This window comes from Doryrhamphus excisus, linkage group LG12, assembly GCF_037039965.1.
Source record: "Doryrhamphus excisus strain RoL-2023G ecotype Guam linkage group LG12, RoL_Dexc_Guam_v1.1, whole genome shotgun sequence".
NCBI lineage: Eukaryota > Metazoa > Chordata > Actinopteri > Syngnathiformes > Syngnathidae > Doryrhamphus > Doryrhamphus excisus.
The window spans coordinates 19,151,220-19,175,226 of NC_136368.1; the positions used below are offsets into that span (position 1 = coordinate 19,151,220).

At 39.0% G+C, this 24,007-nt stretch overlaps 1 protein-coding gene and 1 long non-coding RNA gene across 2 annotated transcripts; one reads left to right on the forward strand and one right to left on the reverse strand.

Annotated features, from left to right (window-relative positions):
- Nucleotides 1-1,125: 1,125 nt before the first annotated feature.
- trpm2 (transient receptor potential cation channel, subfamily M, member 2) lies at nucleotides 1,126-23,443 on the reverse strand. Its single transcript, XM_078794992.1, has 32 exons — nucleotides 23,179-23,443; nucleotides 22,929-23,097; nucleotides 20,640-20,820; nucleotides 18,992-19,155; nucleotides 18,734-18,908; nucleotides 18,512-18,573; nucleotides 18,220-18,420; nucleotides 16,957-17,059; nucleotides 15,483-15,604; nucleotides 15,042-15,407; nucleotides 14,063-14,200; nucleotides 13,852-13,981; nucleotides 11,657-11,802; nucleotides 10,850-10,962; nucleotides 9,644-9,742; nucleotides 9,357-9,573; nucleotides 9,041-9,159; nucleotides 8,836-8,968; nucleotides 8,556-8,727; nucleotides 7,198-7,378; nucleotides 6,937-7,118; nucleotides 5,857-5,989; nucleotides 5,689-5,776; nucleotides 5,529-5,613; nucleotides 5,285-5,424; nucleotides 5,119-5,183; nucleotides 4,106-4,132; nucleotides 3,937-4,023; nucleotides 3,774-3,852; nucleotides 2,261-2,362; nucleotides 1,894-2,007; nucleotides 1,126-1,818 (listed from the first exon to the last, which is right to left on the reverse strand). Exons 1-32 carry the CDS (start codon nucleotides 23,334-23,336, stop codon nucleotides 1,702-1,704), a joined length of 4,368 nt encoding a protein of 1,455 aa, XP_078651118.1. The 5' UTR covers nucleotides 23,337-23,443; the 3' UTR covers nucleotides 1,126-1,701.
- LOC144901502 (uncharacterized) lies at nucleotides 8,468-9,635 on the forward strand. Its single transcript, XR_013629532.1, has 3 exons — nucleotides 8,468-8,746; nucleotides 8,862-9,031; nucleotides 9,381-9,635. It is a non-coding gene; the product is annotated as an uncharacterized LOC144901502 (long non-coding RNA).
- Nucleotides 23,444-24,007: the final 564 nt, after the last annotated feature.

The window sequence follows — 24,007 nt, forward strand, 5'->3', positions numbered from 1 at the left end:
AAATTTACAGTAAATCTTTCTATCACTTCTATTTTTCTATTTATTCATAGATGTCATGTATTAAATTTTTTATATGTGAGGAAAAATGTAAAATGTACAAATCGAAAGCGATACTGACCTCTTTCACCTGCACAGTGTACATGAAACTATGCTGCCAGACAGCTGCAGACAGCAAACAAACATGTGTGTTTCATGCTCTGTGTTGACACAGTGCGGAGTGAAACTACACCCACGGTATTAGGCACGCCTGCTTGAGGAAACCATTGGCGGTTGTTACATTTGAAATGTGTTATAATATGTACAGCAACATATATATGTTTACTGTAGCTCTCAGTATGTTGCAGTGCACTTCTATGATCATAATAAACAATGACAAGGGGTGATTTTAGTGACGCGAAAGCCTTTATTTATGTAAAGTAAAAAAATAAATGGAAGTCCACATTCAAGCTGGCAACACAATCACACAAGAGAAAGCATTCAGGTATCACATTGCAAGCATGCTAACGTGCTCGCAATGTTAACATGATAATATTAGCATGTAAACATTGCCACATGCTAATATTTGTTAACATTGTTAACATGATAATATTAGCATGCTAACACCTAGCAAATAGTGGGGGGGGTCAGGAGTTTTGTTTAATTGCCTCCGTAGTCTTGCCAGATCCTTATACTGTTTTTTGCATCGTATGAGGATCCTGGCAAGACTACGGAGGCAATTAAACAAAACTCCTGACCCCTTACAATTTTGCTAGGTGTTAGCATGCTAATATTATGTTAACATTGCTAGCATGCTAACATGCTAGCAATGTTAACATGATAATATTAGCATGTAAACATTGCCACATGCTAATATTTGTTAACATTGTTAACATGATAAAATTAGCATGCTAACACCTAGCAAAATTGTGGAGGGGTCAGGAGTTTTGTTTAATTGCCTGCGTAGTCTTGCCAGGATCCTCATACTGTTTTTTTAACATGATATTAACAATGCTAACAAATATTAGCATGTAGCAATGTTTACATGCTAATATGATCATGTTAACATTGTTAACAAATATTAGCATGTAGCAATGTTTACATGCTAATATTATCATGTTAACATTGCTAGCAGCAGACAGACAGCATGCTAACATGAGCATAATAGCATTTTTTGCGATTTCCATTCATATGAACTTAAACAGAAACGTTCTATCATAGTAGGTGTTAGCATGCTAAAATAATTCTACTGCCATTTTTAGCATTTCTGGAGGTAGGCGCTTAGCAAACACTTTCATGTTAACATTTCTATTATTTCTATTTTTTACACAATCACACACGAGAAAGCATTCAGGTATACTTTGCCGAGAATCACACTTTTATTCGTCCGTTCGATTGCTAACACTGCAGCCTGTGAAATGTGCATTTTCAGCTATATGTGCCATAACTATTGTCCAAAATAGCGCTTAGTTGTTGGACATCTGTCAGTTGATTATGGAGAAATGTATGTTAAGGAGTCACCTGTGAGCATGAAGCAGAAACATTCATAAAGAACATACCTGAAGATTGTGCATACTTCCAGTAAGGTTACATTAAATTTGATTAGATACTGAGCAGCAGCAGATATGGCTTAAGTGCTTGCAGTGCAACAGAGTGGATTTTTAGGGAAAACGGTGTGTCCTCAAAAGCCTTGATCCATGGCTGGAGCCCCACCAGGAGTTACAATTAAGAGTTCCTATTATGCAGCATGGCGATCCGCCTCAGTGAGTCGCTATGGTCTAAGCACAGTCTAGTTTTGCAGCCGACCTCCACCCACTGCAGAGAGCCACGGCTGGACGTCACCTGAGAGGGTCAGAACATCCATGTTATGGCCTGGAAGCATCATGAAGAAGACAGCAGATGAAGATATCTTCTCACCATGTTGATGATATCCTCGGAATCAGCGCTTGAGTCCAGGTGAAGGTTGATGACTGTGGTTTCCACCCAGGCGTTATCTGTGTTCCTGATGTCGTCCACATAACCTTCAAACACCTGAAGCACAAAAACACAAAGGAATACACAATCAGACAATAAATGATCAATTATTTATTTTAATAGCGGAAGTATGTATGCCAATATCACATATATCAGGCAATAGTTTTCATTCATTTATCACCATTACTATGAATTGTTTCATCTATCTATTTCCATTTATTTTCTATTTATTTCGGTGCATTCAAAGGCCATTGGACTTTACTGCTTTGGTCTTCTGCATTGATATTTACTCACCAAAGTGTGGACCTACCAGTGTTCCCTCGGCTATTTTTTCATGTAATTTTTCATACAAGTTCTTGCCCATGGTTCTCATCAAAGCCGTTGGCAGCCGATCCACAGATTCCACGGGTCCCTGCAGGGGTTAAATTGGGAGATGCAAGGTAAATGTTTACTTCATAATAAGGGACACAAAATGACAGCCGAAGCTACCTGACCCTAACCGCTACTCATTAGTTCTTCAGTAACTAGTCTACTATATTAATAACTACTCTAAATGTATCCGCCTTAGGTCCTCAGTAACTACTCCAGTCATTAGTTCTTCTTTAGTTCCTCAATAACTACTGTAAATGTCTGTGCCTTAGGCATGAGTCCTTCATTAGTTCCTCAGTAACTACTGCAACTACTCTAAATGTCTGTGCCTTAGTCATTAGTTCTTCATTAGTCCTTCATTAGTTCTTCAGTAACTACTGTAATAACTACTCTAAATGTGTGTGCCTTAGTCATTAATTCCTCATTAGCCCTTCATTAATTCCTCAATAACTACTCTAAATGTATGTGCCTTAGTCATTAGTTCCTCGTTAGAACTACTTCATTAGTTTCTCAGTAAATACTGTAATAACTACTCTAAATTAATGTGCCTTAGTCATTAGTTCCTTGTTAGTTGTTCATTAGTTCCTCAGTAACTACTGTAATAACTACTCTAAATGTATGTGCCTTAGTCATTAGTTCCTCATTAGAACTACTTCATTAGTTTCTTGGTAACGACTGTAATAACTACTCTAAATGTATGTGCCTTAGTCATTAGTTCCTCATTAGTCCGTCATTAGTTCCTCGGTAACTACTGTAATAACTACTCTAAATGTATGTGCCTTAGTCATTAGTTCCTCGTTAGTCCGTCATTAGTTCCTCGGTAACTACTGTAATAACTACTCTAAATGTATGTGCCTTAGTCATTAGTTCCTCATTAATCCTTCATTAGTTGCTCAGTAACGACTGTAATAACTACTCTAAATGTATGTGCCTTAGACATTAGTTAGTTCCTCTGTAACTACTGTAATAACTACTCTAAATGTATGTGCCTTAGTCATTAGTTCCTCATTAGTCCGTCATTAGTTCCTCAGTGACTACTGTAATAACTACTCTAAATGTGCGTGCCTTAGTCATTAGTTCCTCAGTAACTACTGTAATAACTACTCTAAATGTATGTGTCTTAGTCCTTAGCTCCTCATTAGTCCTTCGTTAGTTCCTCGCAACTACTGTAATAACTACTCTAAATGTATGTGCCTTAGTCATTAGTTCCTCGTTAGTCCTTCATTAGTTCCTCAGTAACTACTGTAATAACTACTCTAAATGTATGTACCTTAGTCATTAGTTCCTCATTAGTCCTTCATTAGTTCCTCAATTACTACTGTAATAACTACTCTAAATGTATGTACCTTAGTCATTAGTTCCTCGTTAGTCCTTCATTAGTTCCTCAATAACTACTGTATTTTTGTGTACCTAATTGTAAAGTCAGACCACAATGAATTGTCAGTGGGACTCACCCCAGGTAGAACCAAGGTCTTCTGGTGCTCATCTGCAACAGCCAGAAATTCCAAAACTGACCGTCCACTGTCCCTCACACTAGACAAAGAAAAACATCAGACCTAAAGTATCTCAGATCCTGGAAGCCCACATTCCACTTGGGTCTGTTTGATTTGACCCCACCGTGTAATCACAAGGTCTACATGCAGATTTGGACCCAGATGGTTGAGCGAACCCTGACCCCTGATGCCGGTTCTCCCTCCAGGGTTTCTAGTGTCAATTAGGGAATCAGATACATGACACAATGAAGCATGATGGTAACATGACTGAACTGGGCCGTGAAGAACCATACCTGTAGTTTTCCAAGATGGATTCTGATCTGTGAGGAAGACAACAACAGGCTTAGTTCATTGAAAATTGTGGATTTGGATTTTTTTAGTGTGAATGGTTGTTTGTCTATATGTGCCCTGTGATTGGCCGGCCACCAGTCCAGGGTGTACCCCGCCTCTCGCCCGAAGACAGCTGGGATAGGCTCCAGCACCGCCGCGACCCTCAAGAGGACAAGCGGTAGAAAATGAATGAATGTTGCCTCTGTTGCACGGCGGTCGAGTGGTTAGCACGCAGGCCTCACAGCTAGGAGACCGGAGTTCAATTCCACCCTCGGCCATTTCCGTGTGGAGTTTGCATGTTCTCCCCGTGCATGCGTGGGTTTTCTTCGGGTACTCCGGTTTCCTCCCACATTCCAAAAACATGCTAGCTTAATTAGCGACTCCAAATTGTCCATAGGTATGAATGTGAGTGTGAATGGTTGTTTGTCTATATGTGCCCTGTGATTGGCTGGCCACTAGTCCACCAGTCCCCTGCCTTTTGCCCGAAGACAGCTGGGATAGGCTCCAGCACCGCCGCGACCCTCGAGAGGACAAGCGGTAGAAAATGAATGAATGTTGACTCTGTTGCATGGTAGTTGAGTGGTTACCGTGCAGGCCTCACAGCTAAGAGACCCGAGTTCAATTCCACCCTCAGCCAATTCCGTGTGGAGTTTACATGTTCTCCCCGTGCATGCGTGGGTTTTCTCCGGGTACTCCGGTTTCCTCCCACATTCCAAAAACATGCTAGGTTAATTAGCCACTCCAAATTGTCCATAGGTATGAATGTGAGTGTGAATGGTTGTTTGTCTTATATGTGCCCTGTGATTGGCTGGCCACCAGTCCAGGGTGTACCCCGCCTCTTGCCCAAAGACAGCTGGGATAGGTGGTAGAAAAAGCGGTAGAAAATGAATGAATGAATGAATATTTTGCGTGATGTCACCCATGATGGCGGTTTGAATTCCAAACTGAAGTGTTACAGGAAATAACAAAATCCTACCCATCCACGATATCTCCTTTGTCCTCTGCGCTATAATAAGAAGGCAAGTATGAGCTGAAGCTGACCTGAAAACAACAACAGTAACATAAAATGGTCTGTCACATGTAGATCAAAAATATTTACAGTAAGAAGCAGCGGGTGAAATGTTAATATAAATATTAATTACCTCCCACGGCACCTTCTCCTCGGGCACCGGGAAGCGGGTGACTTTGCTGTTGGGGTAGTGGAACTGGCGGGCCTTGAAATGGAACCCATCCGATTCTTTTACCGATGTTTCGGACAAATCCTTCACTGTTGGAAGTACAGCTGCAACAAAGGGAACACACATGTATGTTTTTTGTAATAAATATATATATATATATATATATGACATGCAATGTAATGCAATAGGAAGAAAGGTGCTAGCAGACTGAGTGGTTGGTCTTCTTTCAAAGCAAGACCCCTTGATTTCAGACTGTCCATAATCCACTGCAGGCCTTTGGCTGACTGGACAACCTGCATGATCAAAGTCAATGCAAACGACGCGTCACAGACTGCGACTTGTACTTGTGTAATATCTGCAACAACAACCTGCTCCTCCAGTCGCGTCAGTCGTTTCATCAAGATCACAGAGCTCATCTCCTCTTCCCGCTCCAACCTATCAGTTATGGTGGTGATTCTTTGCGGAGAAAAACAACAAAAGAGTACGTGAAAACGACTCTCCGTCGTTCCTTGGAAAACGTATTGCATCCTTCTTACTTCTGCGCCGTGTCCACGATGCATCGCTCCATCGTCTCACTCTGCTGCTGCTGCGTGGACAGCAGGTATCTGTCCTTCATCAAGGTCTCCCATGACAGCAGCTCCTCCTCCTCAATGTGAGGGAGCTCCGTTCCTCAAGAGAAAGATGATGGAATGTTAAAAATGTATGTATTAGCAGGCTACTTCCTGGTTCATGGAGGATGATATTATTATATATAATATATTATATATATTATATAATATTAGTATATTATGTAATAGCTAACAGTTACTGATTGTAACTGTTACATATTAACATATTATAATATAATATAATATAATAATATTATATATAATATATATTTATATATATAATATAAATACTTGAATACTGCCATCTGCAGTATCAAAAATTGTAAAATCTTAATAACAATATAATATAATAATATAATATAATAATATATAATAATAATAATATAATAATGTAATGTAATGTAATACAGCTTCAATGTAATGTAATGTAATATAATAAATATAATAAATATAATATAATATAATATAATATAATATAATATAATATAATATAATATAATATAATATAATATAATATAATATAATATAATATAATATAATATAATATAATATAATATAATATGATAGATGATATGATATGATATTTTATTTTATTACATTACATTGAAGCAGTATTACATTACATTATTATATTATTATTATATATTATTATATTATATTATTATTATATATTATTAAGATTTTACAATTTTTATATATAATATGATATAATATGATATAATATAATATGATATATGATATGATATGATATGATATTTATTATATTACATTACATTACATTGAAGCTGTATTACATTATTATATTATTATTATATATAAGTGTATTATATTATTCTTATTATAATTATTACATATAATTGTATTATATTATTATTATATATTATTATTAAGATTTTACAATTTTTGATACTGCAGATGGCGGTGGGACTGATTAATGGGAATCATTGATATCATTTTTTCTGCCTTTTAATGTTCATAGAGTGGATTTCCAATCTGTGGTGTACTCACTAAACTTTCTGGATTTATGGGATGGCCTGCAGAGCACCACGTTCCTTATGAAGATGTACAGATGGCTGAGGATGATGAAGGGAGGAGGGGCAGCAGGGCGGCTATGGTATTCCTTGATAAGCTCATATCTCTGGAACTTCCATATTCGGTCAGTGTTGTCCTGCACTTCCTGGAATGTGAAGCTGAAAAGAGATAACAAGAGAAGACTCGGGTGAAAAAAGAACGAGCGAGTATGAAGAATGAAGCGGTGGGACGACGTACTTGAAGATGGCGATCAGCAGGTTGAGCAGAAGTATGTTAGCAAAGAGAAGGTAAACACACAGCATGATGATGGTGAGCCACTCCGGGAAGGCTGGGGTTTGGTTTTCATTCAGTACGGGACATTTGGGCTTTAAGGGATCGGTGGCATTCATGCTGCAGGAGTCCATGTCAAACGCAGCGTCTGCATTGGGAAATCATATCTTTTAAACAAGGCACGGAATAGGACGGGGGGTGTTGGAGCCTATCCGGGACTGGTCGCCAGCCAATCACAGGGCACATATAGACAAACAACCATTCACACTCACATTCATACCTATGGACAATTTGGAGTCGCTAATTAACCTAGCATGTTTTTGGAATGTGGGAGGAAACCGGAGTACCCGGAGAAAACCCACGCATGCACGGGGAGAACATGCAAACTCCACACAGAGATGGCCGAGGGTGGCATTGAACCCTGGTCTCCTAGCTGTGAGGTCTGCGCGCTAACCACTCGACCGCCGTGCCGCCCTCACAATATACATATATTTTTTTTAAATTAGAAATTTTGTATGTAGGTTTGAATTTATGTTGAATATTGGGCTGCACGGTGGACGAGTGGTTAGCACACAGGCCTCACAGCTAAGAGACCCAAATTCAATTCCACCCGCGGCCATCTCTGTGTTGAGTTTGCATGTTCTCCCCGTGCATGCGTGGGTTTTCTCCAGGTATTCCGGTTTACATTCCAAAAACATGCTAGGCTAATTAGCGACTCCAAATTGTCCATAGGTATGAATGTGAGTGTGAATGGTTGTTTGTCTATATGTGCCCTGTGATTGATTGGTTGGCCACCAGTCCAGGGTGTACCCCGCCTTTCGCAAAACAAATGTCAATGAAAAAAAAAAAACATATAATTGAATCCCATAACGGCTGCACGGCGGTCGAGTGGTTAGCACGCAGTCCTCACAGCTAGGAGACCCGGGTTTAACACAGATTTTTCTAACACCTAGATCTACAAACAATGCGATACGGACTTCCTTATATGGGCTGCAGATTGCCTACATTCAGTAAATGCCGGCCTACTGTACGTATCTGGAAGTCCTCGGGAACGCTTGGGAGCGTGACCAATCACAGTGAAGTGGGCGTGTCTATTGCAGTGCCGGGTTTGGTGTACTAAATTAAACATACTGCTTGTGTCACAAGCAGGAAGTCTATTGAAAACTGCAGAAAGAGGTGCAGAATCTGGAAGATCTAGAAAGCTTTCGTGTGTAGCTGCTCAACAGGGGTCCCAAACTCAATACAAAGCGCCGATAATTAGCATAATTGGTACCCTTTAAAAGTCTGCCATCAACTAAATTATATTTATTTATATTTGTGCTCACAATCCACGTTGGTGGGAACGTTGCCAAATATGATGAGATACGGCTCGTAAACAGCTCCACGGATGATCCATTCCAGACGATTGTCATTGTGGATCAGGATACCCTGTTTGGCTACACCGTACGCTACCACCCAGATGCTCAGCAGGAACATGAAGAAGAACATGTCCATCATCTGGATCAAGAGTCAAGATGTAAACACACCAGTTAAGATATAATTCAGAAACGTTTCTGTATTGGATCATCTTTTATGTATGTGATTTTTGCATATGGATTATCTTACCATTCTCCTGACAATGATAATCTTAGGTCCAAGTGTACGACTGATGCTGAAGATGGCCATGAGACGCAGGCAGAAGACCACAAAATCAATGCAGAGGATGATCTTACCGGTGTAGAACAGCTGCGTCGTTAGCCTTCAAGACAAGAACTTGGCCTTCAAGACCAACCAGGAGATGGACCACCATTAAATTTAAAAGGTAACTCACCGAAACACGAGGCCGATAATAAAAAGGATGATGGACAGAACGTCTAAAATATTCCACAGTTCTCGAATGTACACCCTGGCTTTCTTATGGAACCCAAATCCATCTGGGTCATAAAACAACTGAAGTGAAAAGGAGATATTGATATTACTATGAGATATTGTTGACAGTTAGAATAGCATTTAGTGTATGAATTTCTTCCAGTGATAGCAGAGAAGACACATGTGATTATAACCATAGAACCAGAAACGAAAGTGTAACTACAGTACATATCTGTTCTGGTTGCTCAGTACAATATGGTTCAATAAGTGTCTCTTACCTGCCGGACCTCCTCACACACCAGGGAGAAGAGCCACACATAGAGAAGAATCTCCCCAGGAGAAGGTGTGGCCTGGAAGTCCATCATCAGCACCACCGCAAACAGGAAGAGGAAAGCGAAGTACGACACAATGTTCCAGTAAAACTTAACCTGCGGTGAACTGTAGAGGCCAGTCAGTCTGGTCCAGCAGTTCAGAGACTTCATGGTGGTGAGGTCGCTAATCGGGAGCATGAAAGATCACAAACGTTAACAACAATTATTACACTCAAAACTAATTATTTACTCACCAGCTTTTGACTTTGGTTGTGAACACACTTCCTGTGACACTCTCCACTGTCTTTATGGCTTCGTTTTTTTCCACTTCCCTCTGGATTAACTCATCACGTCTAAAAAAAAACATGTACAATCCACCGGGAGAGACTAATGAACATTGTATATTGATTTGCTACACAAGGAAACAGAACCATCAAAGTCGTTACTGCACATTATGAATTATTCATCAACATCATCAATCGATAAGGACACTAATAAAGTCTTAAGAGGCATTGCTACCATCTGGTGGTGCCTTCAGGCCTGTGAGGCCTGCACGTTAACCACTCGACTGCCGTGCAACAGAGTCAACATTCATTCATTTTCTACCGCTTGTCCTTTCGAGGGTCGTGGCGGTGCTGGAGCCTATCCCAGCTGCCTTTCGGGAGACAGAGAGGCGGAGTACACCCTGGACTGGTGGCCAGCCAATCACAGGGCACATATAGTCAAACAACCATTCACACTCACATTCATACCTATGGACAATTTGGAGTCGCTAATTAACCTAGCATGTTTTTGGAATGTGGGAGGAAACCGGAGTACCCGGAGAAAACCCACGCATGCACGGGGAGAAACATGCAAACTCCACACAGAAATGGCCGAGGGTGGCATTGAACTCGGGTTTCCTAGCTGTGAGGTCTGTGCGCTAACCACTCGTCCACCGTGCAGCCATTACAAAACTTGTACTAATTTAATATTTATCTATTTCTTAAGCAGTTTATAAGCACAGACGGATTTAGGCACTGTCACAAAAGAAGCAAAAATATCTCGATAGTCGTGTATATATTGTCCGATATCCGATCAAATTCCTGTAAACATATTTCCACTCAATTCACAAGATTGGCTCTACGAGACGAGAGGAGATTTTAACATTACTTTTAACAAAAGGTGTCACTCCCTTCAGGCCGTTGTTCTATGAAACAAACGTGCCAAGGTGCTGAAACCAGTGCACAGAGTGAACCATGGAACCTGCCTGTGGGAGACGAGGAACAGACACGTGTGCATGTGGCAACATATTGAGTTAATGATTGAGTTAATTTTCATTCACTGTGTGATTAACTCATTCATATATGTATTATCATTCCCGACCGAGTGCCCCCAAGATTTCTTAATCTTGTCACACCGCTAGCATACAGGGATTGCTATGTTTATACTTGGATCTGAACAAAACGATTCAACTTCACCTGTAAGTCAGAAAGCCAGTGTAGATGAGTGGAAAGCATATCATGCAGATCATCACTCTCCACACATGATTGTCCACCGAAAGCTCCCCACACCAGATCTGAGTCAAGAGGGCCTGAGGAGGGGGGGTCACAAAAGTCATTGCTTTTTTTTTTGTTTTAATGTTTAATTGTGTTTATGGTAATGGTAATGGTTTGATTTCATTTGAACATGCATCAGATTACAATTGAATGCATCACATAATCAGTTCACAGTTCCACATGTACAAAAGGAGTAGGAAGAAGCAAAGCTTATTAAATTCTACCCCTCCATGTGGTACTTTTACAATCAGTAACATTTGTTCACTTCCTGCTTTCCTAATATAATTTTTTTTTTATTTTATAAAATTTTATTTTTTTTATTAAAATCAAAAATATTAAAATAATAAAATAATTAAAATAATCAAAAATGTTATTATTTTTATTTTTGTCCCTTAGCAAAGTACGAGGTGATATGAGCATCCAATGCCATAATGGGTACCATAGTAAGTGTCAATATAGTGATATATATAGCACATCATGACTGGTTCAAGACTCTTCAAAAATATTATTTTGAATAGTTTATGTTTTCACTATGCTAAATTGCTGTTCATATATAGTGAAACATGGTGTTATCTGTGTTAATTATTTAAAAAAAAAACATCTTTTTGCCTGTGGATAGATAGATTTTGGTCATACTTTTACTGATGCACAAATGTAATAATAGACTTAGACACTCATTGAGGTGGATTAAAAGTGTCGCGATAACTCATGCGGGCATGATCACCGTACCTGAACACCCGACAGCGCCACAAAGCTTTTACAGTTAGCTGCCAGTGCCAGTCTCAGGCACGTGGTCCTCCCCCATAATGGCGACACGCGAATCAGCAGCTTTTTAGCCCGCTCTTCACCATTGCTGTAACACTGTGTGAACACACCTGCAACACAGGAGATGGATGAATCAGCCTTTTGTCATTCATGTGACAGTATACAGTATACAATGTACAATATACAGTACACGCCAGGGGTCTCATACACGCGGGCCAAATGTGGCCCGCAGGACACTAGTTTTAGGCCCTTGCCTTGATATGAAAGTTTAATGTTAGTGCGGCCCGCGCAAGTTTGATATGGATGCTGTATGGTATCATGTACCCAGAAAAAATTATTACATTTGATTAATGTTCATGTTAAAGGTTAAATAACTGTTAATAGTTATCCTCCCTATCCGTGTGGAAGTGGTAAGTTTGATATGGATGCTGTATGGTATGTACCCAGAAAAAATTATTACATTTGATTAATGTTCATGTTAAAGGTTAAATAACTGTTAATAGTTATCCTCCCTATCCGTGTGGAAGTGGTAAGTTTGATATGGATGCTGTATGGTATCATGTACCCAGAAAAAATTATTACATTTGATTAATGTTCATGTTAAAGGTTAAATAACTGTTAATAGTTATCCTCCCTATCCGTGTGGAAGTGGTAAGTTTGATATGGATGCTGTATGGTATCATGTACCCAGAAAAAATTATTACATTTGATTAATGTTCATGTTAAAGGTTAAATAACTGTTAATAGTTATCCTCCCTATCCGTGTGGAAGTGGTAAGTTTGATATGGATGCTGTATGGTATCATGTACCCAGAAAAAATTATTACATTTGATTAATGTTCATGTTAAAGGTTAAATAACTGTTAATAGTTATCCTCCCTATCCGTGTGGAAGTGGTAAGTTTGATATGGATGCTGTATGGTATCATGTACCCAGAAAAAATTATTACATTTGATTAATGTTCATGTTAAAGGTTAAATAACTGTTAATAGTTATCCTCCCTATCCGTGTGGAAGTGGTAAGTTTGATATGGATGCTGTATGGTATCATGTACCCAGAAAAAATTATTACATTTGATTAATGTTCATGTTAAAGGTTAAATAACTGTTAATAGTTATCCTCCCTATCCGTGTGGAAGTGGTAAGTTTGATATGGATGCTGTATGGTATCATGTACCCAGAAAAAATTATTACATTTGATTAATGTTCATGTTAAAGGTTAAATAACTGTTAATAGTTATCCTCCCTATCCGTGTGGAAGTGGTAAGTTTGATATGGATGCTGTATGGTATCATGTACCCAGAAAAAATTATTACATTTGATTAATGTTCATGTTAAAGGTTAAATAACTGTTAATAGTTATCCTCCCTATCCGTGTGGAAGTGGTAAGTTTGATATGGATGCTGTATGGTATCATGTACCCAGAAAAAATTATTACATTTGATTAATGTTCATGTTAAAGGTTAAATAACTGTTAATAGTTATCCTCCCTATCCGTGTGGAAGTGGTAAGTTTGATATGGATGCTGTATGGTATCATGTACCCAGAAAAAATTATTACATTTGATGAATGTTCATGTTAAAGGTTAAATAACTGTTAATAGTTATCCTCCCTATCCGTGTGGAAGTGGTAAGTTTTTGGCTATTTAAGTTGAAAGGAAATAACTTGAAGGCTACCGTTTAGGTCGCTAGCTCTCTAGTTTGCGAGTTAGCATGTGTCTCAAGACCCTGCAGTTGCGCAATATGTTGTAAATAAAAAGAGTATAAATGTGACTATAGTCGTGTTTTGTCATGTCTACAGGGCTCTAATAATGCTTTGTTCATTTTAATCTGAAAAAAATAATTTGTCTACCCACCAACTATATGTGGTTTCTTAAGTTTTTATTATTTGTCGTTTTATTATTATTATTATATTTATTTATAACTGATTTATTGATTTTTTTTATTCTTGATTTGTTTATTTATTTTTCATCTTATTTTGTGCAGAAAAAAAAAACGGAACCAAAGCACTGAAAAAGTTTGTATATTTTTCTGTTTTTAATAAATGCGTTTTTTTTTTTGGGGGGGGGGAAAACCTGATGCGGCCCAGCCTTGCCCAGACCATAGCTCCAGTGGCCCCCAGGTTTGAGACCCCTGGTATATGGTATACAGTATATTCATACCTATAGCGTGCCTTTCGTAGTCATTGGCCAGCTCTAGCATGTTGACGGCTTCATCCGCATCGTTTTCTTCCTCCGCCATTTTCTTTAAGATCTTACATGCGGCCAGAGCAGCGGATATGCAGTCTGTACACTATGTAAATAAGAGTATACACTGAATATACAAAATATACAAATACAGTTATTTCCCCAGCTTTGTCCCTATTGTCACAACCTGCTCCCAGGCAATTTCGGATAGCTCCTTATTGTTTTGTACTACCGCCCAAAGAAAAAGGTCTCTAGCTGGGTCTCTCTGGGCCTCGGCAAGGTCCATCCTGAGGGGAGCTTGGGATCCTGATAGACTTCTTGACAGCTGGAAGGACAGTGAAAGGGATTGGGTAATGTGCTTCTGTACGATGGATAAATTCTAATCTCGTAACGTCTCCTGTACTTCAGAAGTACTAATAATTGTTTAAATATTGTGCAGTTTGTGAGTCAATGAGGAAACTTTCCCAAAACTGTTCTTTCCAAGCGCCTGCAAGGCATGCTGGGTAGTCCATCTGCCACAACAATATGAACAATATGAACACCAGATATCTACAGCATCTTAACTCATCTTAGTAGTGTGGAGTGGTTACCGCAAGTTGATTAATTTTGATTAGATTTAGTTTTATTTAATTGTAATGACTGTTTTTATTGTATTATTACATTATCTGTAATAAACAATAATAAACAATAATCTTTGCTTACTTGTATGACAAGCTCCTCAACATATTTTGCAATTAAGCAAAAATGCAAAAACACAACAAGTACCATAGCCTACCCAGCATGCCTTGCGGTGCTGTTTTTTTTTTGCATGGGTAGATATTTATTTGAATGGCCACATGGTGCAGTAGGTAGGTTACTTTGTGCAGTGCGTGTGTGTTGAGGAGTTGTGTTGTTTGGATGGCTTTTTTCTGCAAGCTACAGATTGCATCTGATTATTTTGGGACTCAGTGCTAAAAAAGCACTGCAAATCATTTTGCTGGGAAAAGTTTTTATTTTAAAAGGTTTTAAAACACACTTGGCGTGACTGATGTGGCCTGCTGTCTGCAGTTTGATCACCGCTGGTCTAAGAAAATGTAAGTCATGCAGTGTAAAAAGGCACAAATTTTTTTGCCGTTATGATTATTTTAGTTTTATTTAGGTTTTTTTGTTGTGGCTTTTTTGCTCACCGATGCTGCATCCTCCATGTTAAACTGATACGTCATGGTCGGCGGAGGGTAGATGGGCTGGGTGAAGTTGCCCAGCAGGTGCCGCACCTCATCAGAAACGAAACTCAAGCAGATGCCCTCACTCGGTCCCGCCTGCACCCGGTTCTTGAGGACAAAGACTTTCCTCCTCCGGCAGCAGGATGAGTGGACACGTTTGGCCAGCTTGCGGAGGAAGAAGCAGCTTGGCAGCTTTTTGTAGAGGTCACACAGCGTGTCTTCACTCTGCAGGAACTCTCTTAGACTCACGCCGTTCTCCAGAAGGAGACTCACAAACTGGGGCTTGTTCCCTGCCAGCGCTGAGAACATGGCCCAATGGAGGGCACCCGACTGGAATGGATAGCAAAGCACATTTTAAGGCTAGTGACTGCAAGTATAGCTACAGGAATCATCTGATTCACTGACCTTCCACTGACTTTCGTCGGTGAAGATCTCGGTGGCGGCTATGTCCACTCGGTTCCAGACTATAGCCAGCTCCAGCTGCCTCCTCCAGCCCTCCATTTCCTGTGACTCACTGGCCCTGGAAGCTAAGACGGTACGATATAATGAGAGTTAATATGTGTAACATGGCATATCTCCTGTGCTGGAATGATACAATATACAATATACAGTATACGGCAGTGGTCTCATACACGCGGCCCGCGGGCCAAATGTGGCCCGCTGGACACTAGTTTGAGGTCCCCGCCTTGATATGAAAGTTTAATGTTAGTGCTGCCCGAGCAAGTTTGATATGGATGCTGTATGGTATCATGTACCCAGAAAAAATTATTACGTTTGATTAATGTTCATGTTAAAGGTTAAATAACTGTTAATAGTTATCCTCCCTATCCGTGTGGAAGTGGTAAGTTTGATATGGATGCTGTATGGTATCATGTACCTAGAAAAAATTATTCCGTTTGATTAATGTTCATGTTAAAGGTTAAATAACTGTTAATAGTTATCCTCCCTATCCGTGTGGAAGTGGTAAGTTTGATATGGATGCTGTATGGTATCATGTACCCAGAAAAAATTATTCCGTTTGATTAATGTTCATGTTAAAGGTTAAATAACTGTTAATAGTTATCCTCCCTATCCGTGTGGAAGTGGTAAGTTTTTGGCTATTTAAGTTTAAAGGAAATAACTTGAAGGCTACCGTTTAGGTCGCTAGCTCTCTAGTTTGCGAGTTAGCATGTGTCTCAAGACCCTGCAGTTGCGCAATATGTTGTAAATAAAAAAGTATAAATGTGACTATAGTCGTGTTTTGTCATGTCTACAGGGCTCTAATAATGCTTTGTTCATTTTAATCTGAAAAAAATAATTTGTCTACCCACCAACTATATGTGGTTTCTTAAGTTTTTAGTATTTGCCGTTTTATTATTATTATTATAGTATTTATTTATTACTGATTGATTTTTTTTCCTTATTCTTGATTTGTTTATTTATTTTTCATCTCAAGCAAATGCCCTCACTTGGTCCCGCCTGCACCCGGTTCTTGAGGACAAAGACTTTCCTCCTTTGGCAACAAGACTAAAAAAAAAAAAATATCAGGAAGGACACACACACTTTTTCGCTTTATATCCCAAAATTCATTAATTTTTCTTGTGCTTGGAACCCAATTTTTATGACAAGGATGAAATCATTTTACAACACTGAGCTCCATAAATATTGTCCGACCAACAATTTGCTTGCACTTTGCATCAGCCTGCTTAACTGCTGCAACGTCTCTCTCTGGCTTTTAATAACGAGATACTGGTGCCAGTCAAGAACCGAAAAGGAGAACACATTTCACTTTTGGCATCAGATCCTCTCTCAGTCAGCAGGAAGCCGGCCAGGAAATTGTTTTAATAATTAAATAGAGGTCAGAGATGGAAACAATTTGAATGTTGAATAACGAGCCCACCTTTGAAGAGCGCTTGCAGAATGGCCACATCCACATCCCCGTGACTGTCCCCGCCACCTCGGAACACCGTCAGCAGATGAGACATCCTGATGATGTCCTGAATCTGTCACAGGATGTGGAAAATTAAATTAAATTAAATTAAATTAAATTAAATTAAATTAAATTAAATTAAATTAAATTAAATTAAATTAAATTAAATTAAATTAAATTAAATTAAATTAAATTAAATTAAATTAAATTAAATTAAATTAAATCATTCATTTTCTACCGCTTATCCTCACGAGGGTCGCGTGGATGCTGGAGCCTATCCCAGCTGTCTTTGGGCGAGAGGCGGGGTACACCCTGGACTGATGGCCAGCCAATCACAGGGCACATATAGACAGACAACCATTCACACTCACATTCAAACCTATGGACAATTTGGAGTGGCAAAATTAAATTAAATTAAATTAAATTAAATTAAATTAAATTAAATTAAATTAAATTAAATTAAATTAAATTAAATTAAATTAAATTAAATTAAATTAAATTAAATTAAATTAAATTAAATTAAATTAAATTAAATTAAATTAAATTAAATTAAATTAAATTAAATTAAATTAAATTAAATTAAATTAAATTAAATCATTCATTTTCTACCGCTTATCCTCACGAGGGTCGCGTGGATGCTGGAGCCTATCCCAGCTGTCTTTGGGCGAGAGGCGGGGTACACCCTGGACTGATGGCCAGCCAATCACAGGGCACATATAGACAGACAACCATTCACACTCACATTCAAACCTATGGACAATTTGGAGTGGCAAAATTAAATTAAATTAAATTAAATTAAATTAAATTAAATTAAATTAAATTAAATTAAATTAAATTAAATTAAATTAAATTAAATTAAATTAAATTAAATTAAATTAAATTAAATTAAATTAAATCATTCATTTTCTACCGCTTATCCTCACGAGGGTCGCGTGGATGCTGGAGCCTATCCCAGCTGTCTTTGGGCGAGAGGCGGGGTACACCCTGGACTGATGGCCAGCCAATCACAGGGCACATATAGACAGACAACCATTCACACTCACATTCAAACCTATGGACAATTTGGAGTGGCAAAAATTAAATTAAATTAAATTAAATTAAATTAAATTAAATTAAATTAAATTAAATTAAATTAAATTAAATTAAATTAAATTAAATTAAATTAAATTAAATTAAATTAAATTAAATTAAATTAAATTAAATTAAATTAAAACAAAAAATGTATTTACTCACCTTTTTGGTCCACTCGATGATACTGAGGTCAGAGAAGTTGTCATACTCGTGGCTGAGGAACTTCTTCAGCAGGCGGTGGATGAGGCTGATGGTGACCTGGCTCACAGGTAGTCCCGCCGCGTGGGCAATCACGTCGGCCATTCTTCCAGAGCCCTCTAAGACCACACACGGTGTGTCGTTGAGCATGGCTGTGTAGATGGTCTGAGAGGGGAGAGACACACAGATACAGATATAATAACAGATATAACATGGTTGGACCGGGAGGAGACAAAGAACAGAAGTGAGGACTCACGTTGAGAGTGCCTGCTCCTCCATCCAAAACCACACACACCACAGGGATGGTCACTCCAACAGCTGGCAATGAAAAACACATGTTGTGGTTTAAAAAGCAGCATAGAGGAAGTGACAGCGGTGGAAAATATAATAAGTCGTGTGATGTTCAGGCTCCCAAATATGGTTCCTTGCATTGATTTGTGAGTCCATCAGATATCATTTACCTGGAATTGCATACTACCTTTGTTTCCGAGAGGCTTTCCGGAAATGCACTTCTCCAGACGACTCCGCAGATCGATTTCAACACCGTAGCGTCCGTGTGTCCCATCATCCACTAGCAGGAAGTGAGTATGGTTGTTATCAAGGCACGGCATTCGACCCTTAACATCCATTGGGTAATGGGCGGGGAAACAACCCTGAAGAGAAGATACTTTAAAGTTCATACAAATATATACTACATAAGTGATGAATATAACCATGAAAATGTATTATACAGTACCTGTGAATGCACCAAAACATCTCTATTGTTAATGACTCCCCATGTTGCCAGTCCAATGGTGACAATCTGGCCCTGCATGGAGCTGCTCAGGGAGTAATCCCTCACCGCCTGGCCGACATGCTTCATTACACCCGTGTTGGTGCCGCCTGTGATGATCCAAGCACCTGGATAAAGCAGAGCAGTGTAGTATTTAATAACGTAGTACATGCTAAAAACATTTAACTATATTATATTTGGGGGCGGGGCGGGGTGGCACGGCGGTCGAGTGGTTAGCGCGCAGACCTCACAGCTAGGAGACCAGGGTTCAATTCCAGCCTCGGCCATCTCTGTGTGGAGCTAGGTTAATTGGCGACTCCAAATTGTCCATAGGTATGAATGTGAGTGTGAATGGTTGTTTGTCTATATGTGCCCTGTGATGTACACTTCCTGCTTTCCATAATACAGTTTAAGTAGAAAGGTGGTGTATATTTCATGCTTCAAACAACATTGGGAAAATAAAAACAGCTGATTAAAATTATCCCTTCTGCTCAGAAAAAGGCAACTTCACGGTGGGTGAGTGGATAGCATGCAGGCCTCCGAGTTCAATTCCACCCTCGGATATCTTTGTGTGGAGTTTGCATGTTTTCCTCGTGCATGGGACTCCGGTTTCCTCCCACATTCCAAAAACATGCTAGGTTTATTAGCGACTCCAAATTGTCCATAGGTATGAATGTGAGTGTGAATGGTTGTTTGTCTATATGTGCCCTGTGATTGGCTGGCCACCAGTCCAGGGTGTACCTTGCCAAAGACAGCTGGGATAGGCTCCAGCACCCCCGCGACCCTCATGAGGAAAAAGTGGTAGAAAATGAATGAATGAATGAATATTTGGGGGCTGTTTTGACTGTACAGATAAGTTAGCCGTACAGGTAATGTATTATGTAACTAAATACAACTAAAATAAACAAAAATTACTTTGACTACAATCTTCCAAAAAAAGTTTTTTTTTTTTAATTCTCCTGCCCTTTCAGATTTGATTGCGACAATCTCCTGCTGCATAAAAATTGGAATCGCACCTATTGTATTGCATCAGGAGTCACTTTATAGCTCATTGGCTACCATAGAGATGAATTTGAATCATTGATCGCCACAGTTCAATGTCCGTTTTGCAATGACAGGCATTATCCGATCTCCCTGCTTGCATTGCCTGCAGCCATATTGGAAATATTTGAGTCATATTATGTTTTTAGCACCGGAATATCCGGTTTTATGCACTTTTTTCTATGACACAAATCAGCAGGGAAGAAACAAACCAAGAAGCCCAAAGCTAAAAAAAAATACACAATTTGGAGTTCAACTGAAATTTTGGTTAAAAAAACAAAACACATATCATACACGCCACTAGATGACAGTATCGCTACATAAACAAATGTTTGAAGGATTTTGGTGAGCAGTTTTACTTTATTTTAGTTTTATTAAACCATGGTTTAAACTTCTTTTTATACTTATATGGCAGTTATTAAATATTATTTAAAACATTGTCTATACAGTTAATCAAAGCTTTGTGATGGTGACATTTTGGGCAAGAACCCAATCAACTTTTTGACCAATGTTGACCATTGTGATGGTTTGATGAATTTGCTAGTACTTGCATGTTGTCAGAGATGCTAACCTGTTGTCTGCGCCACTTTGATGAGGCCCCTTTGGAAAACATTCTTGAGCCGCGTCTTCAGATAGAAGTTCTTGGCTCCTCCGGTCACTGAGATCAGTAGGTTGGGGGGAGACAGCTTCCACTGTTCAGTCAGTAACTGGTACAGGACCTCGGGACTGGTCTCGGTGGACACTCGGGCATACTGAGAATGAAGGGAAAACAAACCATAGAATGTGTCCAATATAAGGCCTGTGGGCATTTTTGGTACATAAATTTAGAGTAGTAACTAATGAAGAAGTAATGAGGAACTAATGTGTCATGTTGAGGGGTAATGCAATACAACAAGGTACACAAATGACAGTAGTTAACAAGGAAGAAACCTACCTTACCCTAAAAACTACTCATTAGTACTTCATTCATTCCTCAGTAACTACTATGAATTTATGTGCCTTAGTTCCTCAGTAACTCCTCTAAGTTATTCATTTCTCAATAGTTCTTCAATAATTCCTCAGTAACTACTCTAAATGTATGTGCATTAGTGCCTCAGTAACTATTCTAAATGTATGTGCCTTAGTTCTTCAGTAACTGCTCATTGGTTCCTCAGTAACTACTCTAAATTTTTGTGCTTCTGTTCCTCAATAACTGCTCTAAATGTGTGCGCCTTAGTTCCTCAGTAACTACTCATTAGCTTCTCAGTAACTACTCTAAATGTATGTGCTTAAATGCCTTGGTAACTACTCTAAATGTGTGCCTAAGTCATTAGTTACTCATTAGTTCTTCGTCCGTGCCTTTGTAACTACTCTAAATGTATGTGCCGTAGTCATTAGTTCTTCATTTGTTCTTCAGTAACTACTCTAAATGTATGTGCCTTAGTTCCTCAGTAACTACTCATTCGTTCCTCAGTAGCTACTCTAAATGTATGTGCCTCAGTTCCTCAGTCACAACTATAAATTTATGTGCCTTATTTCCTCAGTAACTACTCTAAATGTATGTGCCTTAGTTCCTCAGTCACAACTATAAATGTATGTGCCTCATTTCCTCAGTAACTACTCTAAATGTATGTGCCTTGGTTCCTCAGTAACAACAATAAATGTATGTGCCTTAGTTCCTCAGTAACTACTCTAAATGTGTGCCTTAGTTCATCAGTAACTATTCATTCGTTCCTCAATAACTACTCTAAATGTATGTGCTTTAGTTCCTCAGTAACTACTCATTTGTTCCTCTGTAACTACTCTAAATGTATGTAACTTAGTTCCTCAGTAACTACTCTTAATGTATGTGCCTTAGTTCCCCAGTAACTACTTAATCGTTCCTCAGTAACTACTCTAAATGTGTGCTTTAGTTCCTCAGTAACAACTATAAATGCGTGTGCTTTAGTTCCTCAGTAGCTACTGTTAATGTATGTGCTTTAGTTCCTCAGTAACTACTCATTTGTTCCTCAGTAACTACTCTAAATGTGTGCCTTAGTTCATCAGTAACTATTCATTAGTTCCTCAATAACTACTCTAAATGTATGTGCCTTAGTTCCTCAGTAACTACTCTTAATGTATGTGCCTTAGTTCCCCAGTAACTACTCAATCGTTCCTCAGTAACTACTCTAAATGTGTGCTTTAGTTCCTCAGTAACAACTATAAATGCATGTGCTTTAGTTCCTCAGTAGCTACTGTTAATGTATGTGCTTTAGTTCCTCAGTAACTACTCATTTGTTCCTCAGTAACTACTCTAAGTGTGTGCCTTAGTTCATCAGTAACTATTAATTCGTTCCTCAATAACTACTCTAAATGTATGCGCCTTAGTTCCTCAGTAACTACTCTTAATGTATGTGCCTTAGTTCCCCAGTAACTACTCAATCGTTCCTCAGTAACTACTCTAAATGTGTGCTTTAGTTCCTCAGTAACAACTATAAATGCATGTGCTTTAGTTCCTCAATAACTACTCTAAATGTATGTGCCTTAGTTCCTCAGTAACTACTCATTTGTTCCTCTGTAACTACTCTAAATGTATGTGCCTTAGTTCCTCAGTAACTACTCATTCGTTCCTCAGTAACTACTCTAAATGTGTGCCTTAGTTCATCAGTAACTATTCATTCGTTCCTCAATAACTACTCTAAATGTATGTGCCTTAGTTCCTCAGTAACTACTCATTTGTTCCTCTGTAACTACTCTAAATGTATGTGCCTTAGTCATTAGTTCTTCATTAGTTCCTCAGTAACTACTGTATTTTTTTATACCTTATTGCTATACCTTACTGTAATTTGGTGTACTTTATTAGTGTTCCCTTAAAGTGTTACCAGTAAAGGTAATGTTTTACCTTGGTCGTCATCTGCCTCAAACCACCAAAGCTGATGTCCCCGAAAGCGTCTGTGGGTACTTCACGGACATGTCTGTGTGCGTCCCACACCTCGCCATTGAAGTCCTCTTCTTTGATGGCCTCGGCCGCATGCTGGCTCTTCCCGTAGCCACACATGCACACATCCTCTCTGTGGCAGCAACAAGAGGTCACGGAGGGTCAATGACAAGGTCGTTTCGTGGAACCTTTTAAACACAGGAGCAAGTCATACCTGGCACCTTTTTTAAAGAAGCAACACTCCTTCTTGCGGATGTTGTGTCTGATCCAGGCGGCATGCTGGAAAGAAGGCGAAAGAGAAAGTACCTTAATGGCACCACTCGCACTTAAGGTCAGATTCTGGATCAGCTGAGACCCTCCTGTCTCTGCCATAGTCCCTGCAACGCTACACAAGACAGGTCGAGTCCGGGAGCAGGTAGCAGTATGGAATAGCTTCCACGGAGTCCAGCCTGTTTGTGCTGTCTCATTCCTCTCTTATACTCGTGTGATGTCAGTGAGAGCGAAGCAGGCTGCCAGACCTCCCATTTACCGAAAGTCAGATGCCGGTGATGGATCGATACATTACATCAACTGATGGCGGATTAATTACCACTTTATAACAAAAAAATAACATTAAAGATGCAGCACTTGGAAACATAACACAGCTTGTATTCAATGGCATTTCACAAATAAGTGGACAGATTTTATTCAACTCCGTGATGCACACACAGCTAATGTATAATATGAATGTATAAATTAAGATTTCCGTGCATGCTTTGATAACGATTAAAACAGAAATATGGACAATCAAAGGTAAACACTTAAGACACCGACTGACTTACATTTATTCAACGAGCCTCTCTTTTTTCTCTTTTCACTTATAAAATGTTGATTTGGGGGGGAGAGCCATTCCTTTAGGGGGCGTTTGGATAAAATTATTTGAAAATCAATTAATAACCGTGCTCGTTAGCTCATGTATGCATCTGTTATGCTCATTTTTCGGCCATTTGTGTTGAGTTGTGGACTCCTATAGAGAAGCTACACACAATAACCAGCATGCAAAG